Below are 22,612 nucleotides of genomic sequence, written 5' to 3'. Positions count from 1 at the left end.
CTCTGCGGAGTGAATTTCCAGGGTACAGGCTGACTCGGGATTCAACGTATCGCAGCAGAAATAGAATTGTAATTTGTACCTAAGGTGCCATATACAGGTGATGTGCGTTCTGAACGATTTTAGCACATGAAAGCCTGCAAACACAAAATAAGTGTAGGTGCTCGTTACTCATCGACGCGGCTGTTGGTCGATGTAGTTATTCTAAAGTGGGCGTAATTAGCAGTCGTTTGGGTGAAACTCGTTTTAAAACAAAATTCAATACGCAACAACCATCGCGGAATTTATTAATTCCTGTGGGACGACGATCGAGGCGACGGACAGCGAAAACGCTGATCGTGGATCTGGATTGGTTTTCCACGACGCAGTGAGAACAAACAAATCGTACGACATCTAAATCCTAATATGAAAAATTACTATCGCCAAATGAATTGCACGATTCAAGACCCCCAGAGTGTTCCCAATTGACCTCGGTAACGATACCACCAGGACTGGTTTTAAAAGGGTCAGCAGCGCAGCTTAAGCACGTGTAACAAACGTTGTTTAACCCATGACATGAAGTTGCTTCACTGAGTTTTAATATTTTCTTCAGGGTAAAATATCGTAACGTATCGAAAATTTGGTACAGAGTTCAGGGGAAGAAAATGTCCGCCCGCTCTTTAAAATCGCGTTCTCTGAAATATTTGTTTTAATGTTTCGCCATGTCCTGGTAACGAACCGGTGACGAAACTGTAATGACTGTTCCACGTATGCGATGATCGACAGTTTTAAATTGATTTTTAAAATCAACGTTCTTCTAATATCGGACCAAGATCGCGTAAGAAGGTCGCTAATCAGTCTAATAAATCTTTTTGGTGTTCAACGATGAGACGAAATCTTTAAAGCAAACAATTCGTATTTATTGCTCCTATTATCAACTTTAGGCAACACGGATTGGTACCTAGATTTGTGTAACTATTTTTACCCATCAGTTCTCGCTCTCGTTGCCAGCGAATCATTAAGCGCTACTTTTTTTTCTTATTCTTTTGTTCTTTATCATTTTTTCGGTAGTTAAACATTTGGATAAATTTAGACGCACGATTACATATCTTCTTACAAGTATTTCGCAGTGCGATTTATACTGCAGAAACGTGCCGCTCGTACGTGGAACGAAAAATGTGCCAACCTAAAACACGTATTTATGAATCCAAGCGCGATAAGAATTGTAACATCGACGAGAAATTGTGCGATAACCCTAAACTTGACTGTGCACAATTGGTTACGCTTCAGGGTCTTTCACGTAAAGTTATTGCGCGTGACTTCAGCATGATGTCTTGATTTAACGATACACTTGCTCGGAACGAAAAGACGAATAATCACTTTAAGATTGTCAGGGTGTTCAGCAATTAACGATAGAGCAAAAATTCAATTCAGGTCAGATTAACTAATAGCCAATTATGAAACGGAGACTCTCGAATGTCGCAGTGAATACTGACTATACTTATATTGCGATATTCACGCCAAAATCACGATCTAGAATATACGAATTTCAGAATCTAGGTTCAATGTAGGAAACGTGTTAATTAAATTAGCAAACTTTCAGCTGTTGTGACAAATTTTTTTGCTCAGACTATATTAACACTAAGCTATACCGGTTCAGCAAATGACGACCGTTTGTCCGTTTGCGATTGATTACCGATAAAGTTTTACCAGCGATTAACTATCCCATCTTAATTGTATGAAAAATCTGACACGTATTATATAGTTGCAATTTACGCGATGGCCAAGTCAATAATATGCGAATCATTTTTTACAAGTAATTCTATATAACATGTTTCACGAATAACATACAATGACTAAGAAATTTTCCACGCTAATTTAATTACAGGCTACCGCAAGTTCGATATAAATTTATGGTACAATATACGGATAGAATTTTGTAACGGAGACTTACGGGAAACGTTTTTTACTGCAAGAAAATGGTTTATTCCTAATTTTATTTAAAATTTTGACGATACGTCAAGCAAAAATTTAATCAGTTTCGGGTAGATGGCTGGACATAGACATAAATTAACTACACCACATACGCATCGCGGAATTTCTGCAAATTCAGTAGGTACACCGTTTTTCGTCAAATACTTTTATTAGCCTCCTCAAGTAGGTAAGTAAGTGAATTCTGAACGTTGTGGAAGATTGAATGTAATTTTCGATTACGTCATTACCTGAGTACTAAATTACACATGTGTATATACATATATACATTGGCGAATTAGGAGTAATATATTATCGTATATAATTCTTTAATGCCTTTAACCGTACAATAATTAAACCGTATATTATATTTTGGTTTTATTTTTTAGCCTTAGTAGCTGAAATTTCTGTATCAGCTCGAAAGCAAATAACGACAAATTGACACACATATGTATATACATATATACATATAGATTATAGATGTATATATTATACAAGCACAACTTATACAATCGGCATACAAATATAAAGTAAGTAAAGGTATATCTCAGTTTGAATAAGTCACACTAAAAACGTCTAATAAATTTACAGAAATTCCTCCGGAAATTCCAAAAAACAGAACTGTTGAATAAAAATATCCGTTTACAAAAAGCCTGGAACGTTAAACGATAAGATTGTTTATTCGATTTAAAGGGATAGTTTATAAATATAAGTCACTTATAAATGTACCAAAGATCGATATGTGGAACATATGCTGAGATTACGATAATTAAACAATCAAACAGCGTTAATACACATAATCTGAATTAAACTACTGATAATGATAACGTAAATATTTAACACCCGTCAATTTCTCATCAGTGATGACATTCTTGATATCACGCGGAATTGATACCGATATCTATAATTTCATGCGAGATCGATGACATTTTGCAAGTTACGACAAAGACTATATTATTGCGAATACAAATAATTATGTTTTCGCTGTACGGTTTTCTATGAGTATCCATTCGTAATCGATTCATTTAATTTTAAGTTTCAAATATGCATCGGTAAACTCTTATCGTGTTAATTTATTGTAGTTCTGATTTTGATAAGCACAACGTTTCACTTATCCGTGCGACTGCTTTGTGATATATGCCACCTGTAATATCAACCGGAATATATATTTGCCACAATTTTTTGTAATTCCATACGCAAAGATGACAATTGCACGCTTCTAACGTTATTTTATTAATTTTTCGTTGTCTATTTTTGAAGTTATACTTCTTATACTTCTTTAGGCGCGTTATGAAAAACTGATGAGAGTGAAATTTCAAGATGCGCGCGCATCACTGTAACACAAAATTGTAACACAAAATTAACAGGATGAAGTTGCCCACTCAACCGAATTCATTAAGTCTCGAAAAAAAGCTAATGTCGGTACGCTTGTCGCCTCTTTTCATATTTATTTATAATATTTATCCACATGGTTTTAGTTTTTACAGTCACAACACGTGCTTTATTTTCATACAAGTGCGAATTATATATGTGGCAATAAAATATATTCAGTAGTGATTTAAATTGAATATTTGGATTAATATTATTTACTATTTGTGAATATTAGTGAAAAAATTGTGCTAAAATACTTTTTCAAGTGCTCCAATATAATTGAGGTTAGTTATCCGTATGTATTATTTATTGATATAAATTAAAATATCATTATTTAATATAATTAATACTAAATATTATTAAATTATCAATGTTGAATATTTATTATTGGTTTTTTAATATTTACAAAATAAAGAAATAAATTTAATAGAACATTTAATAAAAAGTTCGTGACAAAAATTTAATAGATTATTTAAATATAATGTAAGACATCCGTTATTTGTTTTATTGTTTTTTATTACATACTTCTTTTCTTTATCATTGTGTGACAGAAGATTTTGACATGTTGTGGATTTTTTAATGATGCCAAAGAAGTATAACTTCTCACGCGCGTACATAAGTACACGCACCCATTTTTTTTAACATTTCATAACCATGAATGAACTCCAGTGATACTGTTATTTTGTAAGGTATCAGCTTCTTATTTACTGCAAAGTCTGTCATCGGAAACCTTAATCCCTTTTACATGTATGCGAGCTTGGAATGAGTAAAGTCAAGTTTGTATTTCAAATCCATTTCGCGCCAACGTGAAATAATCGGGACACTAGCGCCATCTTCACAATACGTTGTTCGGACACGTGACGTGTCAAGAAGAGCGTTCTGCTGTATAAAGTGACAGCTGGCGGAATATCGCAGCTTGTAACGTGCTTTCACAGAAAAAATAAGTTCGAAAAATGGATACTACAGAAAAATTGAAGTCTAGAATCGCGCAATTAGAGATTGAATTAGCAAACGAGAAAAGTAAAAATGCCGCACCAGTCCGGCAAAAAATTGCCCAAATGTCAAGCGAAGTTGTTGACTCAAATCCCTACAGGTAAAGCTTGATAAGTTTTGTAATGAACAAGAAAATTCTTAGAAACGTGAAGAGTAGTCTGATACACGTTCTACGATGTCAAATAAAAATACCTGCATGAAAACAAAAGCACATTATAGTAGCCACAAGTTATGTTTTATCTAACTTCATTACGATTATTATTTATTCCTAGTCGACTTATGGCGCTAAAGCGTATGGGCATTGTTGATAACTATGAAAAAATCAGAGAACTGACTGTCGCTGTCGTGGGAGTCGGAGGTGTTGGAAGCGTAACAGCAGAAATGCTCACAAGATGCGGTATCGGCAAGGTATCTTTAAATCAAGTTGATTATTATTTGATTTTGAAGCAATGGCGAATCAGTCAAGTGTTCTTTGATTTCATTCAAAGTTTAACATTTGTACAGAGGTATAAATAAAAAAATCTGAAGCTAACGCCCTACATTACTTGGAACATATTGGGAAGTTTACCCTCGATACGATAATCGCTGAATATATTCTACATTTGTTTTTCAGTTGGTTCTTTTCGACTACGACAAAGTTGAGTTGGCTAATATGAATAGGCTCTTTTTTCAACCACATCAGGCTGGCTTGAGCAAAGTTGATGCAGCTGCAAAAACATTACAAGCTATTAACCCGGATGTTGAAATAGAAACTCATAACTACAATATCACAACTGTTGATAATTTTCAACACTTTATGGATACCATCAGGTACTACGTAAAAAGAAGTTAAATAGAATTACAGTGAAACATGTTTGGAAGTAATATTACAGGAAAAAATGCTAACTGCTGTCGATATTCACACATTAATATTTTTACAGTAAATCAAGCTTGAAAAAAGGAGCAGTAGATCTGGTATTGAGCTGCGTTGATAATTTTGAAGCTCGTATGGCCATAAACACAGCTTGCAATGAGCTCAATCAAAAGTGGTTTGAGAGTGGAGTATCAGAAAATGCCGTTTCTGGACATATACAGTTTATTGTACCTGGAGAGTCCGCTTGTTTTGGTGTAGGTAAAAATTCACCTTAGAACTTACACACATGCACGCAAGATATTCCAGTAATTGAGCATTGATCTTTTATGCAACTTGTCATTTGCGTCTACATTGATTTTTTACAACTATTTTACAGTGTGCGCCTCCTCTAGTTGTAGCTGCAAACATAGATGAAAAGACATTGAAACGCGATGGAGTTTGCGCAGCATCTCTGCCTACCACAATGGGAATAGTAGCTGGATTTTTAGTCCAAAACACTTTGAAATATCTTCTGAATTTTGGAGATACGTCTTTTTATTTGGGTTACAACGCAATGCTGGATTTCTTCCCGACAATGACGCTCAGACCGAATCCAAACTGCGATGACAGATACTGCCGACAAAGGCAGCAAGAATATCAAGCTAAGCCAAAAGATATTACAGTCGCAAAGGAGGAAGTCGATGATACGCCTTTACACGAAGATAACGAATGGGGTAATTTTCATACGATTCAATTAATCGGTAGAATCGTCAGCTGGATACAACCGCATCTCTGTTATAATTGAATCGTAACTTTGACAACAAGCGCTGCTTAGGCAATTGAAGAAACTTTAACTGTAACAATTAACCTTACATCTTTTATTTCAAGGTATTTCTCTCATCGATGAGACAGTACCAGATATCGAAGACACATCAGCGACAGTTAGTAGCGGTGTCAGACAAGCCTACACGTTGCCAGCACGACCTGCGGATCCTGAACCCGAGATTGTGTCAACTGAAACGAGTGGTCCTAGTCTCGAAGAGCTAATGGCTCAGATGAAATCAATCTAAATCTGTACTAAACAATGTAACACCTTTGCTGGGCTGTACTGATCACAAAATCGTAAACATAAATCATTCTATGTCACAAATTAACTAAGAGCAGTTGTTCCCTCACACTTGGCACAGCCTTGCGACTATACCACAGTATAATGATTTGACTATAAAATCGAAAAGTATTTCGGAAGCGGTGTGATTACTGGAGTAAACTCACATTGAAAGTTTTATTTATAGCAAACAGTGAACAATGAAGCAGTAATATTTTCTTTTCAACACGTGTGCTCTGTCTCATTTCTCCAAAACCCATTTTTTGAAGTTAAAGGGTTTTACAAACAACAGATCATTCTAGAATCCCAATATTTTATAAAGGTTTTCAACAAATAATGTAGCTTGTACTTGGCTACAAGCAGTTTTTTGTGATATTCCGATAGTAGTTTGAAAAAATACGTGCTTTATTGTAAGTATTTTCAGATTTTTATTTCTTATAAAGTGAACATTAAATATAAATAAATTAAACGTCAAATCGTTCATAACAAAGTGCTTGGCCTTCTTCTTCATATTCTTCACGCGTTACTACCATATTAGAAAATACTGGATCTTTAGAAATCGCTTTTCCACCTTCCCAAGCATAAGTAATAGGGCTGAAATAAGACAGAGAATTTCACCTTTGAAAGCTAAAATGATTCAAGAACTGGAAAATACTCTGCGATAAGATGTGGGCTCACTTACTCATCGGGTAAGGTAATGTTTACTATGAACTCCGACGAGCAAAGGCTTCTGACCTCCTTTAAAATTCGATCTTTGTAGCCAGGGAACTTGGCATTACCGCCAGTCAAAACTATATTCATATACAGATGGGGCCACGTTTCTTCATTGCAAGCTTTCACACTGTTAACTATTGCTTCAGGAATACCCATTTGCTGTATTCCGACATCCGACGGATGAAAGAGAATTTCAGGAATGGCGAATCGTTCGTTATTCAAACGCAAGGTCTGCTGTTCTCCAGAAACTTCAGGTTTTCTGAGAAAACCTCTCCGCAGTGTAGTGTAATCTGGTAAAACATAATCTCGAGCTATGGTATTGTTTTCCAAGTTTAGCTTAGCTTCTTCCATATCTTTATAAAAGTCTTGCGATACAAAGCAGGAGTCTTCCTTAGCTTGATTTACAACGTATGTTTCATCCATAACGTGCAATTGGCGATAGGAAATTATTTCTTTCAAGTGATTTGTCAACAATTTTCCACCAACGTCAATTCTCCTTATTGCTTCCTTGATCTTTACGCCGTTAACGTAAGGCACGACATGTGTATAGCTGTATCCACTATCAACTATAAGGCAGCATTTAGTATTTGGATTCTTATGCCTATAGTTGTAGCAAGATAATCCAGTGGCGTTTATTCTAAGTAAACTTTGGCACTCATATTCTTCGAAAAATATTTCAGTCATTGCTTCTTGGATAGACGGAAAGTTGAATAGAGGTTCCGTTACTATCGTAGGCATCTGGCTAAGGTTTGCCGGACAGCATTCTTTTGAAAGGATATAATCCCAAACGGTTTTTTGAATGTCCCAATTAATCAGATACCCTTTTTGAAACGGTAATATGTAAAATAAGCCGGACGCGTCGCGACATTCGTCGATTTGTTTACCGACAAAGGGTCTTCGTCGCTCACTCTTCGCTTTCATAATGCAATTTGGAACCAGTCTACAAATTCAAATTTATCCGTGTACTAATCTTCATTACAATTTGTGATGAACGTATTCTTTGATAATTACTCTTCACCGTCCCGTCTCTTATCCGATTTACAGATTTTTAGCGGGTTTGCGAAAAACAAGTCGGATTCTAACCAAAAATAATAGAGTAACTAAATAAATGTAAACTTACTTCGGAGTATCGCTAGAAAGGCCTACTTTTGCCATGTATCCTCCATTGTCCAAAATGTATGTTACGCTGCTCATGTTCGTTATTGTATCAGCTATTACAGAATGTTAAATACCGGTATCTTTTGGTCATCCCTTAGTTTTGACGTTTTCAATATTTTACCGGCGTGTGAGCTGCGCAACGCGTGCGTCGCTTTATTGAAACGCTGCACCGACGCAACTATTTAAAGTTCGACAATCGATTTGCGATCCTTATTATACCCACGAACTTCGACGTAATTGCAAATTTAAAAAATGGCACAAAAACGTACTTGAGACTTCAACGTAATATTACGATGTTTCCATTATGAAGCAAGCAAAATTCTTCGCAGATTTAATTACTTTAGGGAGATAAAACATAAGTTAAATTGCGGTGACACTGGAAGAATAATTAAAAGAACAATGATTATAATAACTACGTATTTTTGTAGCGCTATCAAATTAAATAAACGAGAGTAAAATAATCACATGCTATACAAAAATCAAAAATAAATTCTCAGAACTCTGTCAATACAAATGTTTACAATAGTTTATTTCACCTCTTTTTCATATCGTTTTATATGTATAACAACACCATGGTTTTTATCTCGAACAATTTTTTTTTTTTATCTTCATCGACTGGACACAGTTTTAATTAATTTTCCATTATTTACTATCTTACTATACTTTTTTCACCGCTTATTAATAATATATGTAGTTATTTTATCATTATTTCCTCAGCGATGGAAATTTTCTTTTAATTTTACCCTAGCTGATGCTGGGATCGATTCAATTCACCAAATAGTATACTCCATTGTATATTGCAATAGAAATTTTACGACGTATTTATTCATGGCAGACTCCGTGCATTTCCCAAGGTGCAAACATAGTTCCATAATTCCACAAACGCATTGTTACCTTGAATAAATCTTCGTTTAATATGTATCATATTTATTGTCTACGCTAAGACAGCATTTCACAATTGTGGGACCATAGGAATTTCAATATCAGCTGGTGAAATTGTAAAAAGCTAAAAGTTATACATGGGCTTGAAAGGCTTGAACAAGATCGACATTGTTGCATGAATAATAAATGTGTGCAACTACCAACTAATTAATCGTACATTATTTAGCGGGCCGAAAACCACGCCACAAGATCTAAACTTTCTGTTACGGGAATCAGCAAACAAATTCAACTTGTATGATCGAGTACAATATATGGTAAAGTTATTTGAGCAATCATAGACTGTTAGAAAGTCACAAAGTCATCCTAGCCATATTATATCCAATTATCAATCTTAATGAATTCCGCACGAAATACAATCTCTTATTTTATAAATTGAGAAATGCTGCTCTAGAGTACTTTTTTTTTGATATTGTAATAAGTGAGATGATTGAATACATGATCGGCATAAGCAACATTAGTCAACTATTATGCATTGTTAAATTATATACTTGCTTCTGTCAAATAGCCTATTGCTTATCATGATATTTAAAAACTTATGAAAACCTATTAAATTTCGTGTTAGACTGTTGAATAATCGATCATTTTAACCCTGAGAATGATAATTTTGTGAGTATTGGAATAAAAATCAAACATGAACACATTACGCACGGGTAAATAAATTTAGAAAATATAGTATAAAAGTTTGTGAATGTAATCGTTTGGTAAACTTCATATGTAGGAACGTTTTTCCATAATAAATGTTATTTTCCGTCTCCGTGAATGGTCAACATTCAGCAGATCAAAGTATGACACATATCCTGGTTTCCACGTGTATTGATAGCCGAACACATGTTATTACAAATCCAATATGCATCTTAACCATCAAAATAACATTTTATTTATTTTTTCTTCAAAGAACGAAAAGGGCAAACATCTTTACACAGTAGTCATCCAATAATTGTGACACAAGGAAGGAAATTCAACATACGACATTATACTAAAGATTGTGTGCCAACTTAGAGATACGTTATATATATATATACATATATATATATATATATGTACGTAATAGGGTGGTTCTTAATAGGGGTGTATTTGAATTTTTATGCCCCCAGTGGCTTAAACGCTTTCAAATTGTTAAAAATAAATTCCTTGGACATTTGAGCTTTCTGTATCAACTCTAAAATAGTGCTACATATTTTATTTAAATAACATGGAAAAAACTTTCTTTCTCAGTATATATTTTATTGTAAGAGTAATAATGTTCCGAAAAATCTGTAACTACGAGATTTTAATGGGCATTAGTGCTACTGTCTGAAAAAAGAAATAGATACTTCGGTCACAGTACGTACTATCTTGGAGTTGACATAGAGAGCTTAAGTTTCAAGGAATTTTTTTTTTATCAATCTGAAAGTGTTTAAGCCCCTGGGAGCATAAAAATTCAAAAACACCCCTATTAAAGACCCTCCTAATATATATATATATATATGTATATATATAATATATAATATACATGACAAAAAAATTATATAAATAACTTGGTTCGTTACTTGGTTTCTCAACACGTGGTATGTACAATACAGATGGTATTTGGAATGAAACCGAATCCAGTCGCACTACGAACCAGCTTTAAATAACCACAGTGATAGCTGACAAACGGGCTATTTTCTCAAACCATCCGTAGTATAGGGTATAGTAATGAATGTAAAAAAAAAATCGGTAAGTAGACAAAGGGTCGTGTTTTTTGTTCGTTTTTTTTTTATATATATATATATATATCGAAACAAAATTGTATTTTACCTTTGTATTCCTATACATTATCATTAGTTTAGCGATATTACAATTTTGGACATAAAAACGCTGTATTATTGTATGCATGTATATTTTCCTGCCTAAGTTGGAAAACATTTGTTATATTACGTATTTACTTAACAAGAATTTAATTTTCGACAAAGACGAGATTAGTTACGGGATAGATTACAAAGGTTGAATAATGCAGCATAGGTACAAAATGCTACCCATAACATGACTTTTCCGAAACTGCCTTGGGAACATTGTTACAGTTATTGTCTTAAAGCTAAGTTCAAAAAAATGACGTGAATTATGTTGCATGTTCAAGAAATTAAATACACTTAGTATTTACAATATTTTACGAAACATTTTTTGATCACCTAGTACAATGCGATGGTGTAAAAAATGTTTTACTATCACTAGTTCATGTGTGTATAATTTATGATTTATATTTGATCTATACAAGGCCTGTATGTCGCATTTGTAATGTATCAAAAGTAACATAACTAAAATTTGAAAGCTGTGGTAATAAAAATCATGTATTTTAGTTAGTATTTGCTTTTTTCTATTATTATCATTTTCAACTCTTTATGGAAGCAATAATTTATCAATTGTGAGAATTTGAAAAAACTTATACTGAAATCAATCTCGAAGTTACTCTCTTCATCAGACGTTGTGAAATACAGATTATGAAACACGAGAGAGTTTGTCTTGATTTTATTTTTCTTTTACTTTTATTCCTATTTGTTACCAAATCGAATTACGTTGAATAGTTCAACTACTTATTCGTAAACAATATTTATTTTATCTTTCGATAAATATGCGACAAACACAAATAATCATACCGACTCTTCCGATTAATATTAATCCATTTATTCAGTTTTTCATTAATTACTTTTCTTTAATAGAGTAATTATAGTTTTTTTTTGTTTTTCTTTTCTATAAAACTAAACTAGATTATTGTAAACTTAACATATGAACAGAGGTTTTGGGGAGAACGAATATTTACACACTGTTTTTGCCATAGCAAATTGTCGTATTAAGATGCTATTGCACACATTGTTTTGAGAACTACACACAAGGGCCAATGATATACATAGGTATTGCCTTATCTTATATAACAGTTCAGTATATAACAATTCTGAGTAATAATTCTTGCTCGGCTCACAAATCGCCAACACATAATAATCATAAATAAACGTGTGAACATCGATACTATAATTTATCTACCATACCTACGAAATTGGTACACTGTGCCAACAAGTAACACGAGGTTTTATTCGAATTCACCTTTAGAGATTATGTAGTCATTTAAAAAAAATGTCGTTAAATTAAGTGAATACGCTGTAACTATTTAATGTTCGGAATTGTTTTCAGGACTTGTGTGTGTGTGTATCAGTGTGTATGTGCGTATGGCCAGCATCGCGCATTGGCAAAAACAGTGTGCCAGTTTAGGAAAGATTATGACTTGGGCTGTACTTTAATGTGAAAATGTATTACAAGTTTTAATTTGTTAGAATATTTCTATACTGTAATCTACTCTTCTGGGGCTTCAAAATTACGAATACCATTGACAATGGTATAAGCAAGAGTCACATTAGCCACAAGCCATGAGCTTACATTGACACTGCAATGTGTATCATTTTAATATCAAGTTTAAATAAAAAATTTAAGTAAAGAAATATTGCAAATTATTTATTTGGTTTTTCATATACTCTCGGATCATCATGTATTTAATATGCCCCAAATACTTTAGTTATGACAATATCAAATTGGATAGGTATATTATAAATTAATGCAAGGAAAACCATATACGTTTATATAATTCTATCTTTTTTAGTTACTCGATTGATTTAAAAACTAAATCAAATCACCTGTCTGAACCCAGATGTGCTTATACAAATCTATAGTATTCTCAACTAATGGGTTTCAAAGTATATTCTTAGATATATTACCTAGGAAATGAAATTTTTTTTTACTAATATTCAAATAATATAACGTAGAAATGCATGTAAACAAATGTACATTAATGGACGCGATTTTGCTCAAAACAAGTTAGCGATACATACTGTGTGGATATTAAAAGCAAATACATCCACTCGATAATATTATCATTCGATGTACCATATGTTAGCGATGGTCACTAAGCTAAAATCAGTCGAATATGACTCGACTGAATCGATAAAAATTTGCGAATAATGACATATGTATATTATACGTTGTAATGCGTCATAAACCATTGGATTCAAACAGGCAGAAATCATAGATAAAATGACATATAGGTATAAACATCTTTACAGACCCCTTAAGACATAATTATGCAATGAAAATATATGTGTAATTGGCTCATCATAGAAAATCAAAAGAGTGCTGACTGAAAGTTGTTTAATAAAAATCATGGATCAGGGTCATGCACGCTTTTCTTATTTATATTATAATGTTTCTATGTAACGATGTGAAAGTATTGAATTAGTGTGATAACCAGCCTTGCATTGAACATACTTATGAAATGGTTACATTATTATTTGAAAATTTATTATTTTTTCTAAGTACCAGCTCAGGGCAGGTCAACACACTTCTGAGACAAATATGTATGCCTTCAACGGTTCGATCTCGCAACTACTAGTCAGGTCCATAAACCGAATTGAAAATACTGGTTAAATAGCTGCTGAAGCGGCTAGTAGTTGTAAGTTTAATTTCCTAGCTCGGAACTTTAGTTTTATCAAGTTATTCACTATCGTCCTCGAATTTTCATATTACTATTCCTTTTATTACGGAGTAATACAATGCTTGAATCATTGATAAACAGAAAACATATAAGTTGCCAATTTTGACATCGCATTTATTTGATTTGTTGAAAGATATGTTAGACTCGCAGTATTTGACTATTTATCTTTCTGGCATCTTTTTGGCAAGCAAAACGCCTCATCTTTCAACACTGATATAGAATATATATGACGTTCGTCCAGGTTACTATTCATTTTTGTTAATCTGTGGCAGTACTTAGGTGTGATCTCCGTATGTCAAGTCTTAAACACGGTAGTTTCACAGGGGTGGAATTTTAATACAAATATCAAGGTATTGTCCACATGTAATAAAGTAGACTAAGAGTTGACGATGTAAAGCGTGTGATATGAGAGCTGCATTACCTCCCGCTACTGTGGTTTGATTTTATTTTGGTAAAATTGTATCTTCAAAATTACTTTCTTTCAATAACGTTAGTCTCATCTACTAAACTATCTATAAAACACATTACTAAAGCCAAGTAATTTTGAATATCATTCTAAAATCTAAAGCAATTCACCTTATTCGCAGTGTTCCAACTTTTTCACAGTTTCATTTTAAAAATAAGTGTTTATTGTTTTTAGAACAATCAATGCAGTTCATGTGCTGCGATTATAAACTGACATTATACAATGTTCATTGTTCAATCAATAAAGGGTATAAGTCTTTTTTTCAAAACATAATATTATAAATATACCGACACTATGTGATGACGTATGTTAATTACGTTATGTTTTAAAAGATGAATCTTGATTTAATTTGCCAAGTTTATAAATGAAGATGGGATGCACCAACAATAATTCTTTCTATAATATTGTTTCATATTGACGACCAAGTGCATCGGAACTAATAATTCATTCAAGTTTTCCATTGATTACTCCAATTGTCACAGTGAAACAAGCAATTAAGTTAATCCATGAATACTCAGCAACAGCATATTAGCCTTCGTATTAAATTTCTCATGAATATTACTGCAAGAAGTTCGTAATGCTCAAAAATTACATTCGGTAAAAGTTAATATGTTGGATACAGGTATACAGATGTTGAAAAAAAATGTTGGCTATAACAAACATTTTATTCAGCTATTATAGTGGTATCAGATATAAATGAACATTTTTATCATCGTTAAATATAGTAAATTGAATGACCTATTATAGCTATCGGTGTATTCGTAAATGTGAACAATCTGTGAAAAAATCAGGACTTAAATGTGTGATCTGGCGACGTCATTTTTTTATGAGCGGTTGTATCACAAGCCACAGAGACAGTCCGCACACCGTTATCATAATTAAATAGACACCCAGTATTATTAACAATTGGTTAGAATGGTTACGGCTAGTTTTTGATGACAAGACGCTGCAAATCCATCGCACAATCATCTTCAACATTTTAGAAATTTGAATGACGTCAACACCAGACAAGCTGCGAGGGATCTGAAGAGCAAGTTCGGCGCTGTCGAAGTTAAAATAACGAATGGTCTCTGTATTTAAAGGTTCAACTGACTCGTTGGCCTCAAACTGGATTCTAGTGGTGCGCAATGGTATCACGTTGACGATACTGTATGTCTGATGTTCTATTGTGTTCAGAAGTAGCTTTGGGGTTATTCGATAATTTAGGGATGTTGAATTTATATAAGCTGGGAAATCGGTTGGGGGGGTGGGGGCTCTTCGATAGGGCCCCCTCCCCCTCCTTCGACCCCGTCCCCGACCCCTAGCCCGGCCGACCCGGAAACCGCAACTGGTACCGGCATTCTGCCCGCTGCCACGCTGTGGTCATCTGCAACAAACCCCTCGCTCTGTCACCATTCAAAATGAAAAGTTTAAAAATTGTTATTGTACAATTCGCTGGTGTAACCAAGTCGTCAAATTGGAAACAATGTTAAGCCTTGATCAATCCACACTTGGTGGTTTAATTTTTGTAGTCACAAAAATTGGCAAACAATTTCGTATTCACCGAGCAAACAGAAGATTGATTATTGTAGAGACCTAGAAAACTAAATGCTAGATTCTACGGCATTGAATATAGCTCATGTTTGCTCATTGTTTAGATTACCTAGCCTTTCCAATTGGAAATGCTATGATTTACACAAGTGGTTTAATTATTTGTACACCCCTTCCCCAAGTATTGAAAACATCACACCTCGCATGGGAGTGCCAATATATCTTTAAGTTGATAATATGCATATTGTTTCAAAAGTATCTAAATCTTGAAATTTTATAAACACCATTCAGTAATATTATACCTGATATAACTTTTCGTTTTCTAAAGTATACTGAACATACAGGTATAAATTTTAAGTTTACCATATGGCCGAATAATTTCCGTCGACACATTGAATATTGAACCGTTTATTAAGAATGACGGATAATAATTTCCTGCAAATGATGATTACTCGAATTCGTAAGAAATATTACTTATCAAGATTGAATATTTCCTAATTATATAGACTTTTCCTGGTCTACACAATGCAAGATTGAATGATCATGCTTCACATACAAGTTGCTACAAAAGATTTTATTAGATAACCAAAGGTCTATGGTACAAGTTTTATTTTCCCAAGTCAAGCTACCACGGAATCCCGAGCTGGTAGTTTAATATGACAGAACCAGCATCTTCAAATCTTGTAAAGAAAATTATATTTTCTCAACAAGAAAGCGGCTGTTTACAACTGGATTCAAGTATCCGTTTGTCTTATTGTGAATGGAATCATGTATCTGTGATTTCTACGTTCACAAAGATAGAAAAATGTGTAATAGACAATTTTGGTAAGTTCTAGCAGAACAATAACTTCAAATCTCTTAGATACCAAAATGCGCTGGGTAAATAGATCTTTGTCATCTTTTTTGTACTGAGAGTATCTTTTTAAAGAAAATACGCTTCAATTTAAAATATTAAAATTTGTGATATGCCAGGTGTATGCCTCGGAGCTCAAGTATACAATGGAAGCTGAACATTCTACGTCATATTATGCAGGCTCATTGCTTTATCAAACAGACTGAATTAAATTTCATTATGTATCATTAATTATGGGAAAACGAGTGCACTGTTTTGGAATTATAATGATCTTGTTTCGTAAGAATAACTTCCCAAAGTGGATGTTTAATCCTTGGATATAGGTTCCCAATTAAAACGATATTATATATTATCCATAGACTATCTATTTTGAGCTATACCCTGCCAGCAATTACAATAAATCAAAATTGGTTTGGAAATTGTGCTAAATATTGAAATAATCGTGCAAACACAATTGAGACTATATATTATGAAGTAAAAAAGTTTTACAGATTACATCGAAAGTAAAAATTTATTACAGCAGTATATACAATTCTGGAGGAATATTAGAATGGGACGAGAATTGTGTTCATTTGTTTTATATTGTATCCAGCACACGTATTGCCTATTTGCTAACTATATATGTATCATGGCATGTAAATATGATAAGTTAATGATTAGTGACCAAGTAATAGATAAATAGACTCTGTTTCAATATGCATAGTACTAATCAGTGAAAATAGTAATAAATTAAGATGGTGAGGACATTACCTGGGCCGCTACTCAACTACAGGCAGTGAGCCCGTCATGGGAGTAGGTGACGACGACACCATGGTAAGCCGACCTTGTTCCTTTACTATAGGATCTGAAATAAAAAGAGTAGAAAGGGATATTTTAGATGTATTTAAATTTCTTTGAAAGGCTCACTCGAATTGAAAAAGATTAGCGAAATAGCTTACAAAAATATGGGTGGTCCATTGCTTCACGCGCAGTGAGTCTTTCATAATGGTCATAGCGCAGAAGTTTATCAAGGAAGTCAAGGCTCTCGGGCGAAACAAGATGCTGGTTTTCAGAATGTACAAAGCGTTCCCAACGCTTGCGCGAGTGTCGTCCCAAAATGTCGTTGAAACGAGCATCTAGTTCAATGTGATACTTGTCCAGGTACTCAAAGAGCTCCTCTGTTCCTAGGACCTTGGCGATTCTCACCAGCTGGTCGTAGTTGTCGTGTCCATGGAAAAATGGTTCTTTCCTAAATATCATACTCGCCAGCATACAGCCTAGCGACCACATATCCAAGGAGTAATCGTACATCTAAAATAACCAAAATAATAATAATATTAATCGTATAAGTATTAAGAAAACCATTCAGTACATAACTAAGACATTACGCAAATATCATTTCAATATTATGTGGTGCTAAAGATATAGAAATTGTAATTTCAATTGTTTCGATATAATACCGACACAAAATTAAGTTTTAATTATTTCAAAGTATTTAACAATGTAAACTCACCTGGTAGTCGACTAGCAGCTCTGGGCCCTTAAAATAGCGAGACGCTACACGTACGTTGTACTCCTGTCCCGGATGATAAAATTCTGCTAATCCCCAGTCAATTAGCCGCAGCTTTCGATTTTCATGATCGATCATCACGTTGTGCGGCTTTACATCTCTATGCATTATTCCCATACTATGGCAATAGTCCAAAGCCTATACACAATAACAAGCTGATTCAACATACATAAATATATATGTATACACGTCTGATAAAGATTATCTAAGGTAATCATAACTTCGGACTTAAATATCAGTGGTGTTCGCAATATTTGTATCAAATTATCTGTAACTTATTTTGAAGGACTGTTTTTAAGCACAGTTTCAGGCTCGCAATTCAGTTTTTCAGTTTACCTGAAAATGCAAAAAATTCAGAATTTTGCATAGAATATAAAAAAATTAAGAAAAAAGGGTGCTACTATTGTGGCTTTTGTGATTGAAAGGGTTAATTCAGAAAATACTTTATTTTTCTTGCTAATTTTGTTGTTTTGGAAATAGCTTATGGTTAGATGAGTGAAGATGAGAAACATTATAGATTGATAATGAATATCAATCATCAGTACCTAGTTTAGGCCCACGGATTATAATAGGCTGAAAGAGAGAAAGCACACCTTTAACAATTCATAGAGGTAGTATCGTATGTCATAATCCGTAAGGGTCTGGTAGAGCTGTTTGAAGTCGGTGTTATTAACATGTTCGAATATTAATGCTGGTGTCCTTGAAACCGGGTCTTTGACAACTGCCTGTAGTGTGATAATATTGGTCCCACCCCTCAAGTTTTCCAGAATTTTGATCTCTCTCTTTATCTTCTTCTTCTTTACTGGCTAAAAACAGAATGCTAATTGAGCTACTCGTTTTCTACTTAACTAATAGTATATGAATGCTATAGTACCAAAGCAAAGTAATAAGGAAGTTGTGTACTTTATTCAATTTATATAAATGTTACTTAAAGATGTAGAGTTGATTTGTTGAAAAAAAATTTAAATTAAGGAGTCAATTGAAAACATGCAAATCAGTAGCGCTGAATATGTACTAAAAATTCAAGAATTAAAATACAAATATAAAGGCATACTAAAAATGAGTTTAACATTAAGCAGCATACGTGAAAACAAAACAAGTCTTAAAATGTCAGGCAAGCTTCCTCACATGAATGTCAAGTTTTCAAATTAAATTATAGGCTTTTAATTAATTAAAAGTGCATCTTTTTCTGAGCTTTAATCAAATTTTTTACACTGCATCAATTTTGATGTTGCAGTTATCTTTGATTTTTAGTGTATAATATTCCGTACCTTTAATATTTTGACGACACACTTTTCATTATTTGTGACATTAATGGCTTCAAATACTTCGCTGTATTTCCCCCGGCCCAGTTTTCTGACTAATTGGTAATCATCTTGTTGACTGTAAGTGAAAAATAAAATCTATGTAACAATAAATCATTTCACAAAGTACGTTACAGTGAAAAACAGTATCAAAATAACTTCAAAAGTTCATTAGTGAGTACGCCACTCCATCAAATTTGCAACTTCTGAGGTAAGTAAGACTTACTTTGGATCCTCAATACTACATAATTGGACAGATAAATACAATGATAAAAAAAAATTATACACCGGTTCAAAATTTTATAAGGATATTCCTCAAGAATCTGTACCTTCAAATTAGTATAGTAATTTTTCATCCTGTGTTTTGTACTTATATTACATTGAGAATCTTATGTAATCTATTTTAGCCGAAGATAAGAAATGTTTTCACATCATGAATAAGATTATTATCATCGGTGACAATCGCACAAAATTTACTGTTCTAACAAAGTAATGCACGCACCCCCAGTCAACGACGTAGGACTCGTAGTCCCAGTACTCGCGAGGCTTGTGTGAATTGATGTCCGAATAAACTCGTGCTCTGCTTGGCAGCGCCATTGTCACAAGATCGTTGACGTCTTCGTTACTGTTCTTAACTAAACTAATTGCACTGCCACCGTCGCTGAGCCAAAAGGATCGGCTACTAACTACGCTGCATCCACCGCTCACCCTGCTACTGCTACCAACATATGAATGCAGAAGTAGACCTGGAAAAGTAAATAGCGTCATTACATACATTGTGTATGCACATTTTACACCTATTAAATTAATTAAATCACCGCTGGAGAGCTAAAACGATTTCTTCATTGATAATGTACTTGTTAAATTACATTGGATTTGAAAATGAAAATGTCAACTCTTTAAACAGAATTCTGTGGACGTTCGGGATATTACGTTTTTCTATATTTTATTGGCAGAAAACAAACCAAGAATGATATTTTGAAATGTGCTTATAATAAACCAGTTAATTTAGTATGGAGGAAAATAAAGATAGAGTACATTTATAGTCATTCCTTTGGCCGTCAGAGCTGGTTATGACTTCCACAAATCATGACTGGTCATCATTTCGAGGAATTAGCATCATGCAACATTATCTTACAGCAATCTGAAACGTTTGGTTCTTCTGTGATACATTTTTGTCACAGTATTTGACAAATGAAGAATTTGTGAACATTTCACACAGTCAAATGCTCATAAATATGCTATATTCAGAACCTATCGATTCTTATTTAAAGAAACAAAAATGATATGACAAAATCAATACCTATTCGTCATAAACACAAATTATGGAATATCTGCCATGCACTTTATTTGTTAATAGTTAATAATCATTCAAAAATCCAGACAGTAATACTGTGGACAAATTGAATAAATGTTACATGCAACAGTATCATGCCATTAATGAATTATCTTAATTTTATATCTTTTTGAAGCTCCATGTTTATAATTAACCTGTATTCATGATTGTTCAAGATAACAATGCCAACACTGACAAAAATTTAGTAACGAAACAAGTAGTTTTAAAAACAACTTTGCATAAAACGGCAGTAAGATGAGATTTAAAAGACATTTGGATAAATGAGAAATGCCAGTTCAAGATATTTTAGTAACTTTATCAATAGTGAAAAACCACGTGCACACACCGCCAGTACCTATAACTGCTGAAAGCATAAGCAACGAACTGCGCCGCCAGCCCATCGCTCGACAGACGGGCAATTTAACCATGTGGTTAAGCGTCACTAGCCGATAACTACGAATATAAATACAATACTGTGCATAAGTTTATTCAAACATGTCAATACAATAAAAAAAAGGTAGAAAACTGCTTACCTATCACTATAAAAGTGACATATGTATACATTCAACTTCAATCATGCGATATTATTGGCATTACTCTTTGAAAAACGTACAATCAGTTTTATCAGTAAAGTTGAGCAAAGCTTGATAGGCATGTTTGTCATACCAAAAAAGTTTTAAATCTATGCAAAGCATTGAAATATTCAAGCAATTGAACGTTTCTACAGTCAAATCTTTGATAAGTTGTACCCTACCATCAAGATGCTGACATCTCGTAGTTCGGGACATCGATACAAAATGTTGGGATATCTTATTACCAATATCCCAAGAACAAAATACACATTACATGTTTATTACATTAAATTGAACCGTTCGACTCGCTATTTTCTACACACAACTTTGCTATTAATGACAAGGAATTGACAGTAGACCTGCATCGACGATTCGAAAAGTATTATTAGTCATCATTGAGTAAAAACGAGTTTTTTAGCACTTTTATATAACACTACTTCCAATTATAAAAATAACAAAAATAAAAATCATATTAGGAAATGTAGCGTGTGACTTTTCATCAGTATATTTATTTTCTTCAATGACATACTGATAGCAAATGGGTTTTGAAATATCGAAGGTGAAATTTTCTTCAAGTTTATGTCATTAAGAGCACGCTTTTTTTTATTCCAAGGGCTAATCAATGTGGATTGACGTCCTTGAAAATGATATGCCTTCTGAATCATCACTGGAGCATACATTACAAGGTGGTCACTAATGGTTAGTAAGGTTAAGATTGGGTGTGCTACTACTCTGTTAACTGATCAAAGAAAAGCCTAGTGGATACGATCAAATACGATAATGTGCCAAGAGTGGGTGGAGAAGGGAAAAAAAATGAATAATTAATTTCTTTCTTTGAGAATGAAGCAAAAGTGAGTTGGCGTGTGCGATTAGGCATAAATAAAGGCGCTGCAACCCGAAATAGGAGAAACGTTAACAAGTACATGACAAGAAGAGTATATTACTTGTGTATATTGATTGAAGCAGCAGAATTCGGTTTACCCTCGATCAGAGGTAAACGTGTGCATCTTGGGAAATTCAACGGGGTGACGACATTTGGTCGCAGTGCGTCCCGATCCAACGATACGAAAAGTTTATCTCTTTTTTTACTTGGAGTCTAGGAGCTGCTCACGACGTGAACGAGGTTCAAGATGCTACACACTGCACAGCGCGCACACACCACCCGAATCGTGCACACAATTACGCGAGAAGAAATCACACGCCAGCATTCGGGCGGTTAATGTTGCCTCATTTTCAACTCACCTAACGCATTCCGGGCCCGAATCCTGATTAGTTTGTCCACGTTGGCTCTCCAAATTTCGTCACGGGCCCGTGTAACTTTTATACGGGACACCTGGAGCCACGCGAACTTGGGAAACTTGGGATTTTTGCGGGCGGCCGGCTTCTCAAACGAGCGAGGTCCAAGATGGCGGCCGGCGACCCGCCATTAACTATGCAAACAT

At 34.0% G+C, this 22,612-nt stretch overlaps 3 protein-coding genes across 7 annotated transcripts; 1 reads left to right on the top strand and 2 right to left on the bottom strand.

Moving 5' to 3' along the window:
- The first annotated feature begins 4,174 nt into the window (after positions 1–4,174).
- Positions 4,175–6,297, top strand: LOC124304798 (ubiquitin-like modifier-activating enzyme 5). Its single transcript, XM_046763471.1, has 6 exons — positions 4,175–4,411; positions 4,584–4,719; positions 4,925–5,121; positions 5,232–5,418; positions 5,541–5,877; positions 6,032–6,297. Exons 1-6 carry the CDS (start codon positions 4,272–4,274, stop codon positions 6,211–6,213), a joined length of 1,179 nt encoding a protein of 392 aa, XP_046619427.1. The 5' UTR covers positions 4,175–4,271; the 3' UTR covers positions 6,214–6,297.
- Positions 6,298–6,478: 181 nt separating this feature from the next.
- On the bottom strand, positions 6,479–8,306 carry LOC124304805 (actin-related protein 6). The gene is made up of 3 exons (XM_046763485.1): positions 8,083–8,306; positions 6,931–7,902; positions 6,479–6,842 (listed from the first exon to the last, which is right to left on the bottom strand). The coding sequence occupies exons 1-3, from the start codon at positions 8,154–8,156 to the stop codon at positions 6,713–6,715; spliced, it is 1,176 nt and encodes a 391-aa protein (XP_046619441.1). The 5' UTR covers positions 8,157–8,306; the 3' UTR covers positions 6,479–6,712.
- A 326-nt stretch (positions 8,307–8,632) lies between these two features.
- Positions 8,633–22,600, bottom strand: LOC124304857 (casein kinase II subunit alpha). Of its 5 annotated transcripts, none has more exons than XM_046763602.1 (9): positions 22,413–22,600; positions 20,301–20,406; positions 19,765–20,008; positions 19,230–19,341; positions 18,552–18,764; positions 17,902–18,096; positions 17,348–17,699; positions 17,160–17,253; positions 8,633–15,411 (listed from the first exon to the last, which is right to left on the bottom strand). In XM_046763602.1, exons 3-8 carry the CDS (start codon positions 19,857–19,859, stop codon positions 17,168–17,170), a joined length of 1,053 nt encoding a protein of 350 aa, XP_046619558.1. In that variant the 5' UTR covers positions 19,860–20,008; positions 20,301–20,406; positions 22,413–22,600; the 3' UTR covers positions 8,633–15,411; positions 17,160–17,167. The 5 variants fall into 5 exon arrangements, with proteins under 5 accessions (XP_046619558.1, XP_046619533.1, XP_046619548.1 ...); XM_046763577.1 differs by having other exon boundaries at positions 8,633–15,392; XM_046763592.1 differs by lacking the exon at positions 22,413–22,600 and adding an exon at positions 22,115–22,389 and having other exon boundaries at positions 8,633–15,392.
- Between the last annotated feature and the right edge of the window lie 12 nt (positions 22,601–22,612).

Source organism: Neodiprion virginianus, chromosome 1 (genome assembly GCF_021901495.1).
Source record: "Neodiprion virginianus isolate iyNeoVirg1 chromosome 1, iyNeoVirg1.1, whole genome shotgun sequence".
In the NCBI taxonomy this organism is placed as follows: Eukaryota; Metazoa; Arthropoda; class Insecta; order Hymenoptera; family Diprionidae; genus Neodiprion; species Neodiprion virginianus.
The sequence above is the reverse complement of the archived record's forward strand: the minus strand, read 5'-3'. Positions and strand labels throughout refer to the sequence as shown.